The 12,475-nt window shown below is 42.6% G+C and overlaps 1 protein-coding gene across 3 annotated transcripts in view; it reads left to right on the top strand.

Annotated features, from left to right (window-relative positions):
• PTPN14 (protein tyrosine phosphatase non-receptor type 14) overlaps positions 1 to 12,475 on the top strand; it is a 175,809-nt gene that overhangs the window by 130,112 nt on the left and 33,222 nt on the right. For all 3 annotated transcript variants that reach the window (XM_060091121.1, XM_060091122.1, XM_060091123.1), the window contains 4 exons: positions 3,514 to 3,602; positions 6,589 to 6,676; positions 7,536 to 7,618; positions 9,898 to 9,955. In XM_060091121.1, the coding sequence (XP_059947104.1) occupies positions 3,514 to 3,602; positions 6,589 to 6,676; positions 7,536 to 7,618; positions 9,898 to 9,955 (318 nt within the window). The remainder of the gene's footprint in view (positions 1 to 3,513; positions 3,603 to 6,588; positions 6,677 to 7,535; positions 7,619 to 9,897; positions 9,956 to 12,475) is intronic.

Raw genomic sequence — 12,475 nt, 5'->3', positions numbered from 1 at the left:
AGAGCCTCTGTTGTGGGTTCCCAGCCCCTTTGGTGTTGTCTGGAAACTATGCCTAGGAAACGGTTACAGCACATCCCATCCTTTGCAACAAATCCACCTCCTGAATTGGGTGTGGTTGGGGGGTCATGGTGCAAGGTCATTTACAGAGCTGAGCCCATCATCCAAACTCATTTTCCTCTCTCTGCTGACCCGCTTTACAAAAGTTAGAGTTTTATCAGAAACCTAAAGCAACTGGCACATCTTGGCAATTTGGGAGATGCCTGCAATTTCAGCATAAACATTTCACTCCAGACTGGCTCCGCTGGCTGTTGTATAAGTGTTCTGTTCCCCCTCTGTTGCACGCTTGCAATTTGCCTTAATGAGAACTGCCCATGTGTATCAAGTAGAAGCGAGCACGGTGTCCACAGCTTGCAAAAAAGGCTACATGGCTCTTTTTCAGATTTGTTTAATTTTCTTTTGCTTCTCTAATGGCTGCCTTTCATAGGGTTGTAATCCATTTTCCTTGCAGTGATACCTTATGAAGCCATCTGCATCCCACTTCCATTTCACCAGCCCATATATAGTCATGACATTTTGGAAAATCAGAGTAAACTTTTCTCCACTTCTAGAAAACTGACTTCTCAGGTCCTGGAAGTTGGAGGTTTTGTCATGGTGGTCATTTGCTTGTGTTGTCTTTAGTCATTCTGAACTGTGGGAAATAGAGGCAGTGGAGACAGTGTTGAAATCCACCATGCTTGGTTCTGATGTGTTTTCTAGTCTGTCCTTTAGTGGGAAAAGTACAAGGGAGATACCAGAGCTTAGTCCGAGTGGGCAGATAGGCACGGCTGACTCACTGCCAGTGGGTGTAACTCAGCTGGGCTGCTGCTTTTTTTCTTCCTCCGCCACATATCTGTTCATGACTCAGGTGACCACCTACAGACCACATGATTCCTGGCGACCCAAGGATGATGGGTGGAGCAGCAGTACCCGTGTGAGCAGTGATGGGGTCAGCTCTAAGTGAAAAAGCCACCAGGAAAGTATGCAGGGGCAGCCTGCATATGGGGATGGGGTCCCTTTGGGTTAGTACAGGTCCTTCTTGACCAAGTAATGTTTAAAAAGTGTGTTATGGATATGTCCCAGGGAAGAACCTTCATGTGTAGTGTGGGTTTTTCCATGAGTGGTTTCTCAAAAATTTTCAAGGCTCAGGGCGGGGGTCCCTTCCATTTCCTGACAGGTCTGCCCCTCCCCCTCCACAAACACAGGGCTGGCCGCAGCCTGCATCCTCCTGTACTGTCAGAGCACGTGGGCATGGAGGGACGGAGCTTCTGGAATGGGTCATGGAGAGTCTGGAGCCTCAATCCTTGGCTAAGTTGTTCTGACGGGTATCCGTTCTGTGTTTTTTCCATTGTCCCACCCTGGTGGCCTGCTCCTCCCATGTCCCCATCCACTCCCACCAGACCTCTGCACCCACCTACTGGCAACATGCCCAGAAATGTCCTTCTGCAGAATTTTCCTTTTTCTTCCCGTCTCTACTTCACCTGTCTTCTTTTCCCTCACAGATTTTTCTGTAATACAGCTTACCTTTGAACTTCTCATAATTACCGAGGCCCTCTTTTAAAAATATTTATTTATTTATTTATTTATTTATTTTGCTGTGTTGGGTCCTCGTTGCTATGCGTGGGCTTTTCTCTAGTTGCGACGAGCTGGGGCTTCTCTTGTTGCGGAGCACGGGCTCTAGTTGCACAGGATTCAGTAGTTGTGGCTCACGGGTTCTAGAGCACAGGCTCAGTAGCTGTGGCTCGTGGGCTCTAGAGTGCAGGCTCAGTAGTTGCGGCTCGCAGGCTGTAGAGCGCAGGCTCAGTAGCTGTGGCGCACGGGCTTAGTTGCTCCGTGGCATGTGGGATCTTGCCAGACCAGGGCTCGAACCCATGTCCGCTGCATTGGCAGGTGGATTCTTAACCACTGCGCCATCAGGGAAGTCCCCAAGGCCCTTTTTTCCTCCCCAGTTCTTTCTGTCTCAGCTTTTGCCATCAGCAGTTGTCTTTCCCTTTCTCTCTCTCTGTTAGAAGACGCCTACTTGAATGGAAGCTTTGGGAGGTGGGTTGAGAAGAGGTCCCTGAGAAGGGGCACTGTCATCTTTGTGTCTTAAGTGGGATCAAGTATTCTGAGGGAGGTAGGGGTTTATCTTTTCCATCTTAGGCCTAGTTGGGCATGGCCCTCCACTTACTCCACAAAGAGGTTGTCCCCCGAGTGAAAGCAGGAGGCTGGGTGACAGTTTACTCCCTGGATGCTGAGCCTTGCTCCCACTCTGCTCTCAAGAACACTGGCAGCTGGGTTATACTCTTCCAGGCGGGAGACTGGAGGCACCTGACTGGACCAAGAGACCAGACCGAAGACCTCTGGGTTCCCCCAGACAGGGCCCAGCAGGTTGCCCGACAGTGAAGCCTATCATCCACATGCCCTTCCTGTGCTCACAAAGGTCCCAACCAGCATTTAGCATCCCACCCTGGAATGTGAATAGACAGCCGAGCATCATCAACCCCCATGATGCCCTAATAGGAACAATAGAGGTCAACCCAATGAGAATGAAGCAGTGTGAAAGAGGCAGAGAGTCTGCAGGGTGAAGGGCCCCCTGCCCAAAATACCATCCTATGAGCCTCAAGGATAAAAAATAAAAATATATTACCTTCTTGAAGGAATAGAGTGCTTTTAAAAGGGAACATTCGGCAAATAAAAAAGAACTCTCAAAAATTTAAAATATGATATCAGAAATGGAAAACTTAATAGATAGGTTAGAAGATTAAATTAGGAGAAATCTCACCCAAAAAAACCCAAAGTAATGGAATGTGGAAGGCAGGAGATAAAATTGGAGGGCCAGCCCAGATGTCCAACATCTGAACAGTGGGAGTTCTAAAAGGAGTGAAAAGGGGAGACAGAAGGTAGTAATTTGAGAAAATATCCCAGAACTGAGGAACATGAGGTTCTAAATTGGAAGGCCAAGCATGGTGGATGCAAATAGACACACTCTAGGGCTTTAAGTGGTGGAAGTGGATGCCTTTAAGAGAGAGGAAATGGTGGGTCCAAGGCTGCTTTTAAATAAGATCTAAAGAGGACTCAGTTCTTCAAACTGTGTGCGTAAATAATTGCACATATGCAGTATGCAGATATAATCAAACTATGTGCATGTATAATTTTGATTTAAAAAACCAAAAACTAGGGTTAGAAAAGATATTAATAGATATTCATGAAAGAGAAAATCTTAACTGCCAACAAATCTGAGAAAATCCTAAAATTCTTTCTTAAACAGGAAATGTATTGTGACAAACTGAGATAAAAGAAAAAAAAGGTATCTATGTAGTCTATTAGGATGTACAGTGCGATGCGTCCCTTCGGACCTAGTGGCTTTTCTGACCCCATTCTGTTCTATGATTCATTCCACGTATGGGCGAGAAACGGGGTGTGGTCCCCATGGGTAGGCTGCCAGACTGCTGGGGATCTGTTTCATCACAACGATCTTTTGTTGATCTTATGCAGGACAATCATGGAAACAGTGTGCACCTGGGCATTTTCTTTATGGGGATTTTCGTGAGAAACAGAATTGGAAGACAAGCAGTAATATACAGGTAGTCTGATTTGTCTTTCTCCTTTTTCCCCTCGAGGTGCTTTAGCAAACCCCATGGAGTATGAAAGTTATACGGATGAGTTAAGAGGCAGACCATGGATCAGAGTTGAGCTTTTCTCAACTCTGATAAGATCCGCCCCCTCTGCAGGATTTAAGTGGTTATGGAGAAATTCATCTCACTTTCCCTGGGGGTTGGTTTGGGGATGGGGGATGTTCTTTCTTTCCACCTGACCCCAAGAAATGCGTAGCTGAACCGCCACTGAGCCAAAGAGTGGAACAAAACTCTATGAGTCTGGTTGGAGATGGGCTCTTCCATGAGTCAGGCCCCCTTGGGATTACCTTTGCCTCGATTACCCATGACCAGTCATTAAATCCACACTGGCTTCCTTCCATTGCCCTGAACTCTCTACCTAACCACATGTGCCAGAAAAGTGCAAACTAATTTTTCTGTTAACGAAAGAGGTCTATTTGTGAAAGTCTGTTTTGAAAAAGCAATCAATTTGTTATCATAACTGAAAGGACTTGGGTACTTTTTATTATTTTGACCCTTCAACCTTCTTTTCCATTTAACGTGAGTAGAAGCAGCATAGGGAAGTGGCAGGGTGTCCCCTGCATTACATGTCAATGAGCTTGCTTGTATGGGTGCCCACAGATCCCGTCTTAGTATCAACAATCCGAAAAACTGCATGCTTGCTTTCATTTATGAGGGCAGTATGGCCTATTATTTACCGGAAAGACAGCTTTCCTTTGTGTGCATCTGATAGGCAGAGCTGCACGTGCAGGGCAGATGATCAAAGACAGATCTTAGAGGCAAAGCACGGTCCACTTTCTGGAAGTGAATTCTTGGCCAGCCGTGTATTTTCTGGATCAGCAGTTACTGCAGGTCATTTTGAAAAAGTTTTCCCACTAAAAGCTTCCTAATTGGCTTTTATTTTCCTAGGTCCCCACCCTGCCATTATTTTTGTCCATTTATTTTCTCTTGCTCTTTGAATAGAGACATTATTGAAACAGGAGTGGGGAGAGAGCTCTTTGGAGCTACAGAATAAGCTTTTTGACTATTGGGACATATTCAGTCAACTCATATGCCTACAACAAATTAAACAAAATATATAAATATGTGCAGAGTTGTAACTATACACTTTTATGCCCATGTAAAGCTATCCAGGCATTTTGTCCCACACAGTTCTTTGTAGCTAAATCAGTGCTTGAGTCTGGAGAAGAGAAGCAGACACATCTTGGATTCTGGCTATCTAGATTAAATAGAAAATAGCAATTTGAAAGTTTGTTGATCATAAGCACCTCACAGGTTTTGTTCAGTTTCCTTAGGAACTGCTTCTAGACTGCTTCCTTTAGCCCTTGCCTTGAAACCCTTACAAGATGGAAATTTACTTCTACTACAGTGTCATGTTAATTGTGCCACTAAGGTGAAGTCATATGGTGGAGTCAGGAGTGGACCCAGAATTTTGGCAGTTGATTTGAGGGAATGGAGCTAGAGGAGACCACATATCTCTTATTTCTTGAGACCTTCACTAAGGAGCACATAGCTGTGAGTCCACATAGATGTGATCTAATGGAATCGTAAGTCAGCAGACAGCTGTGCAGAACACCTGTAGATGTATGTAAAAACAGGTGGTACTGGTGTAACGGAAAGCTGATCGGAGGAAAACCTAGAAGGTATAGAACTCATCCGTCCCTGATGAGCAGAGTGAGTGAGGCTAAGTCATCCCCTTTGGCCTGAATTGCCTCATCTCCAGGGTGGAACGTAAATAGCCGCCTTGTCTACCTAAGAGAGTTGATAAAAGAACTGTACTCTATACAGATGCGAGGCAACCTCATTACTTTTCATTATTTCAGCAAGCATCTATTGTATGCTGTGTGCCAGGTGTACTTGGTGCTTGGAATACAGAGGTGAAGAAAGCAGAATCTCTGCCCGGGGCACGAGGGCCTATGATCGAGTTTGGTTTAGTTAGGGATCTGGTCACAGACATCAACAGTTGTGATACATTGTGGTGACTGATAGAGGACTACACTAGGCTCTTTCCTGGCATGTGGGTGCTTGGGGCTGAGGAAAGGCTTCCTGGAGAAAGTGACTTCTTCTGAGTCTTAAAGGAATCATGCCGGCAGAGGCAGAAGTGTAATGAGCAAAAGCAGGACGGTGGGAGAAGGCGGTGGGCAGGGAATTATAGGTCGGGGAGCAGAGTGAAAGGTAGGTAGTGTAAGAGATGATTAGAAACTGGCTCCAAGTAGAATGGGAAGCAGGAGCTTACCTTCCCTTGTCTGGTGGTTCTTTCTGTGTATCTCATTTTAGATAAGATCTCCATGAGGAAAGGGAAGGAAATGTGTGTGTGTGTTTAGATCACAGAAATGTAGGCACATTAAACACTCCCTAGACATTTTTTCCAAGTGGCATAATCAAATCTGTAGTGTACATCGCAACACAGAACCTCTGTGCATTCTTCAGCCTAGATTCCTGGAGACACATGATTTTTTTTTTTTTTTTTTTTTGGCCGCGCTGCATAGCTTGTGGCATCTTAGTTCCCCGACCAGGGATCGAACCCAGGCCCTTGGCAGTGAAAGCACGGAGTCCCAACCACTGGACCACCAGGGAATTCCACACATGACTTTTAAATGACATCCCCCTCCAGCATTGAAAACGGGGATCACGGGAAATGCTCTGTCCATTTGGAAGTGTGAAAACCAAGGCAGTGGAAGCCTCTGGCATATTTTCCTCTTAGGTCGTAAAGGAAAGTGTACTTTATTAACAGCAATATCTAGACGTCGTTTACATAGGATTTTTAGCTATTTAAATAGATGCGTGTTGCATTTTATTTCCTTTTCTGCTTTGAGAGGAGGGACGTTTAGCTTTTAAAAATATGGTTAAATCATCATTTGTAAAATGAGACTGAGTAATAACAGGTGACACTCCTATGCTGTCATAAATGCCTAGAAAGTCTTTGGGCAAACGCCGTTGGCTTTCTTCTGTGCAGGTGGAATGACATGGGGAATATCACTCACAACAAGTCAACTATCCTGGTGGAGCTCATCAGCAAAGAGGAGACTGCCCTCTTTCACACGGTAAGCAAAATGGACAGGTGAAGGCAGGGTCCCACAGGCAGCTTGCTGTTTGTCTTCTCAACTTATAATATCTTTTCCCCGCTCTCCATGTCATGAGAGAATAAGTGTTCTGTTGGACCCATAACTTTCCAATACTTGCCTAGTGCTGTCAGCCCTCATTTCTGGAAGGTGGTGGGGACTTCATGCTCACAATGCTGGGGTTTCAAGCTGAGTTTTGTCTCTAGGGTTTGGGTTCCTCCACCAGCCTTATTTGTGGTGGATCCCTTGTCTGGCATGCCCTTGACTAGTCACCCCTGATGAGATTGCATGGTATTTTCTTTTACTGACTGGTTTGGATTTTCTTTGCCATCATAGTCCAAGGCTGATCTGAAGCAAACTGGGTGCTTGCCTTTCTGTTGAGTGCCTATTTGAGAGCCAGGGCACTCCCTGCACCTCCCTGCCTCCCATGTAATGATGCTTGGCGTTCGTGCTACGCTCTGCCTTGATTCATTTACTGATTTTTAAAGCACTTGGTTTAGCATTATGTAAAGACACGCCAGATCATCAGTGTAACCCCAGCGCGTTGAGCATAAAGGATTCTTTAGCAGACAGTATTGTCTGCCATCCTTGGGTGGGCTTCATAGGCATGACCGCCACTGAATTTCAGCACACTGGTTTCTGGCTCAGGGGGTTATTTTGTGCTTGACATGAAGGGAGGAAGGGACGTGTCCCTGCTCAGAGGAATCCTAGTGAAATGCATATATTTGGATTGGCCCAAAATTTCCTTTGGGGTTGTATGGCCAAACCCGAACGAACTTTTTGGCCAGCCCAATACAATCAAACAAACGTTTATTTTTTCCCCTGTTTCTTCTTTTCCAAGGATGATATCGAAAATGCCAAGTATATATCTCGATTGTTTGCTACACGGCACAAGTTTTACAAACAAAACAAAATCTGCACTGAGTAAGTAAACATCTTGTCCACCCTCTCCCTGGATCAGCTTAAATTCTTGCGCTTTAGGGATGGTGTAGATCGCTTTTTATACTGACTCTTTTTCCTCATTCCTTGTAGAAGCTAAAGGGGCAAGTTAAAGCCGGGTGGGAGGGAAAGAGCTTTAATGATGAAGACTGTCTTATGTAGTCTGTATGCCTAGGGAGAAAATGATTTGCAAATTGACTGTGAATGCTTGACTTCCTGAACGGATTGGCCGACATCAGTGCCTTTCCAACCTCTGCCATGAGTTTGGAGGAACCGAGCGGTTCCCAATTTGCCGGGGCGCCCCTTCTGTCAGATGTGGAGTGTGTTCAGAAGCAGGTAGCAGAGTGACGAGCCAACTTGAAAGAGAGGAAGCTGCTGTCATCCTCAGTCCTGTGTTGCTCACACAGTTGGCTGACCCTGCGTGTGCTTCTGGGTCATGTCACCCGCCTGTAAATGAGAGGCCAGGGTAATTAGAGGAAGACTTGGAAGACGCTAATAGATGTCACAAGTCCATGTGTGTGTTTCTCAATTTAATTTGGAAATAAAGATGATAAAGGGAGTCTGATGAGGGAACTTCACTGTGACCTGACCTTGGATATAGCGTGCCGGGCTCACACTATCATAGCCTTTCCTTTGGTTGCCTTCAAAAGACGTTCCTCAGCAGAGTACGTCAGCAGTTGGGACGCCCAAGGTGCTTACTTTTGTTTCAAAGAACTTCGGGATGTAAATGCAGGAGAAGAACTGCTTTCCCACTTCCCCAGTGGACACATGCAAGAGTGTGAAAATACTGTCCTAGAGCAGTTCCTGCTGAAGAAGGTGCTGCTTTAGAACTGGAGCATCAGGTCCTGACAGACTTTTTTCTCTATGTGATGGAGGCTCTTTCAAACCAGTCTTTGCCATTGGCCACTGTCAGAGTCTGAAAGTATATTTGATAGTACGTTGGCCTTCTGTATCTGTGGGTTTCATATCTGCAAATTCAACCAACCGTGGATCAAAATATATTTTAAAATATTCCAGAAAGTTCCAAAAAGCAAAACTTGAATTCACTATGAACTGCAGCTCTTTACGTTGTATTAGGTATTATAAGTAATCTAGAGATGATTTGAAGTATGTGGGAGGATGTGCATGGGCTGTATGCAAATGCTATGCCAGATGATGTAAAGCACTTGAGCATACATGGATTTTGGTATCCGAGGTGGGTCCTAGAACCAATCATCCTTGGATACCAAGAGATGACTATATAGTATTAGGTCTGCCAGCAAAGTTTGCAAACGTAAATCAGAAGAGCACTAGTTAGAGAGCAGCAATTTAAGCCACCATATCTGTTATAGGTACACACGTGCATACACACGCATGCGCGCATAGACACACACACCATTCTTTTGAACAGATTCCCTATAGGTCACATCTTTGCAGTTCTCTGCTGTTGCCTTTGATTTGTTGGGGTGTCTTTGACATTAACAAGAATTCTATAGTTGACTTCTGTCAGGTGAATTTAAAAACAAAACTATTTTGAGAAGTGTAGTCTTCACTGTAGTCTTCTGGTTTGATCATTTCTTAGCAAGTGGCTTTAACATAAAATGTTCTGAGTATTTGTATTTCTTTTGTGGCCTTTTCTGCTTACATGAATGAGCATCACATATATGAGTGAGCATCACATATTAGACTGAAAATTAAGGAAATTCTGTTTTCCTTTCTACTTCTGTAATAATCATTCCTTTCTTCTTCATAACCATGTATGGGAGGTTCCTAACCTCTTATCTGATAAAAACTGGGACTCTCTAAAAAGCATACCCCCTACCCCACATAGACAGTAAATTCTGTATATATTGATAGTTTCAGAGCCTCAGCATGGGCTACATGAAGGCTTGGGATAGCCCTCTGGAGTTTTATGAAATCAGCATCATCTGAACAGCATCCTTCTCCAGCGGTCTCCACTCTCTAACCTCTAAAAGACTGTTGTTGATTTTTATTTCCCTTATAATTTGTCTTTAGAGATAAGCCTCGTTCTTCTAATATTACTTTGTAAAACATATTATAAAAGTATCATATGTTCCAGACATTTTGAAAATAAAAAAAGAACAAAAAAGAAATCGAAATTGTTCTTAGCTTCAGCACCCAGAAATAGAAAATGTTTATGTTTTGCTGTAATTCTTAACTCATCTTTTCTCCTTTCCCCTCTTCTCCCTCTCTTGTCTATCTGGTCTTCTTGTACATGGTAAATAATCATAACCATCCTCATTTTTTTCCAACTTTTCATGTAGACAATCAAATTCTCCACCCCCTATCAGACGCCAGCCCACCTGGAGCCGGTCCTCCCTGGTATGTATGAAATCTTCAGTTATCAAGTCCTCTGACTGTCGGGGTGTGAGTGTCCCTTTGTTGTTAACTTGAGGAGAGGGATGACTAAGGCATCATGACTAGGTCATCATGACTAGGTCATGACCTCATGACCAGGCGAGATATGGTGAGAACACAGAAGGGTATCAGTCTGCTATGCAGGTGTGATGCACACCCATTTTGTCCCTCTTGTGCCCACCCATGTCCGTCACTTTTCTAAGTGTGACTCAGGGTTCACCCCCATGAATTTTAGTCTGGGCTGATGAGACCATGTTCCTTGAGCACGCAACCTACTGTGTGTTTTTTTCCACTTGCTTTATCTATCTTTATCTATCTATCTTTATCCACTATTTCTGATTTTTGCATATAGACATGTCTTCAGTTATAATCTCCATAAATTCTTTTATATTCATTGTCATAGAGTTTAATAAACTAGTCAGAAAATGTCTACTTTAAATGAGCAAAAATTGAAGGAGTCTAGTTGATGGTCTTAGGTAGAGTGTTCAGTGGGGAAGAAAATTAAAATTAATTTTCTAATTTTAAGGCCAACAGAATTTGAGTTGATCCACTTTTCTACCTACCATTAGCCTTTTTAAAAAAACTGCTCTACTAATCATGTGAATAAGGAAACACAACTCATTTCAATGCACGTGTTCTGTCTTAGACTGTGTTTTATTTTGGGAATTACTTAAGGATGATATAGCAAGACGTGGGAGAGTTTCCTTTAAAATGTCTACTTGTTTTACGTCATAATTCTTTTATTTTAGATTATGATTTATTTTACACAAAATCAGAATAAACATGTGACCTTTAAATGTTTGTAGGTTGAACAGTTCCTTTGAGTTGATGGGAGAATAAAATTGAATTTTTCTTTATACACAATATATATCCTATAGCACATCTTTCACTTGTCTTTTAAAAGGAACTGTTTTAGGAATTTTTTTTTTCTTCTGGAAAATGCTTTGACATGAACTCTTAGAATTCTAGAGTTTGGTCATCATATCACATAATATTGATAATTCCTGCAAACCCATGTGAATATTATTAATCTCTGTGTTAATGCGCAACATCTCACAAGAGGTCTTTGCCTTGGAGATGTAGAGGGCTGCTTTGGGCTTCTCCCCTGAAGTACCAATAGATTTGTTCATGGCACTGGTTTCCTAATTATTCTCCTTTGTTGATATTATTTTCCTTTTCCCTTCCTTAAAGTCCACATGTCTTTACTAGTGAGATAAATGTTCACTTGTGTCCATGAAACACCAGGGGAAGCAAAGTGTTTTAGGGCTATCTTGTGATTTGATCTCATCCTAATTACCTAGAGAAGATACAGAGGCTTTCCTGTTTTGTTTGGATGAAGATAATCTACAGGAAGCCAGATTCCTGGCTTCTCCCTTTCCTCTGCCCCTTAGGATTAAACCATTTCAGCAAGAGTTCCTTGGGATGAGTGAGAGTAAAACCAGAGAACATTGTCTCCTTTGGGCTTCCTGGCTGATAACAAGGGCTTCTAATTGTTGTTTTTCTCTTGCCCTTCTGGCTCCTATATTGTGGCATCTAATTTGTTTTTGTGTTAGCAGATCTGGAAAGAAACAGAATAATATGTTGAAATATATAAAGAGACAATAAATAATCCTGAAATGGTGTTTGGAGGATCAGCTATTGCTATTTCTCACTTGTATTGCTTACAGACTTATGCCAGTTCATAAACAGTCACCTACTTACAGGACTTTTCTTTGTTTTTTTTAAATAAGAGCAAGAGAAGGCAGAGGTGAGCCAACTTTGCCTTGCTGTGTATTTCTGTTCCCTTGTATGAATCCCTCCCTACTGTTTTGTTTTGTTCTGTTTTGTTTTTTTAAACCTAAAAACTGGCTGTCCAATCATGGAAAAATTGAGTTGAATTACGTATTATCAAAAAGAGGAAAAATATTTTTAAATTGCTACTCAAAAACCAGCCAAGAGAGATTTGGGAATATTTAGAAGAGCTGATACTCTGAACTACTTTCTTAGATTAATTTCAATTCTTTATTTCTTCTACCCTGATTCTCTTTAATTTTTGGATTTCTTGTCTTCACTACCTTCTTTATTTGCCCCTTTGATGATTAAACATTATTTGTAGCAAAGGAAATAGTAGATGAGTTATTTGCCCAGCCTCGGACTCTGCGTAGTGTTCTTCTTCTGTTGAGGAATACTGAGAAAGTGTGACCCCTGCTGGCTTTGTGGGTTTTTTTTTTTTTTTTTTGACTTGATCTCAGCTTCTGTCCCAAAGCAGTAACATTTAAACTAATATCTATAAGATTAATTTTAAAATAATCAAATAGAAATATAAGAGATCATCCTGTCTGGTGGTTTATAAGCTTAAAGTTTACTTTTTAATATCAAAACTCTTCCTTCAAACACATTTTTACCTGGAACCCTAATATGTGAATAAAATGGATAATGTTGGAGGGAGGAGACTGATTTGAGTGACAGGAGCTGAGACCTACTGAGGTTAAATGACTTGCTCTA

The sequence above is a fragment of the Mesoplodon densirostris genome, chromosome 2 (assembly GCF_025265405.1).
Source record: "Mesoplodon densirostris isolate mMesDen1 chromosome 2, mMesDen1 primary haplotype, whole genome shotgun sequence".
NCBI classification, from domain to species: Eukaryota; Metazoa; Chordata; class Mammalia; order Artiodactyla; family Ziphiidae; genus Mesoplodon; species Mesoplodon densirostris.
Note: the sequence above shows the minus strand (reverse complement) of the source record. Positions and strands in the feature narration are given on the sequence as shown.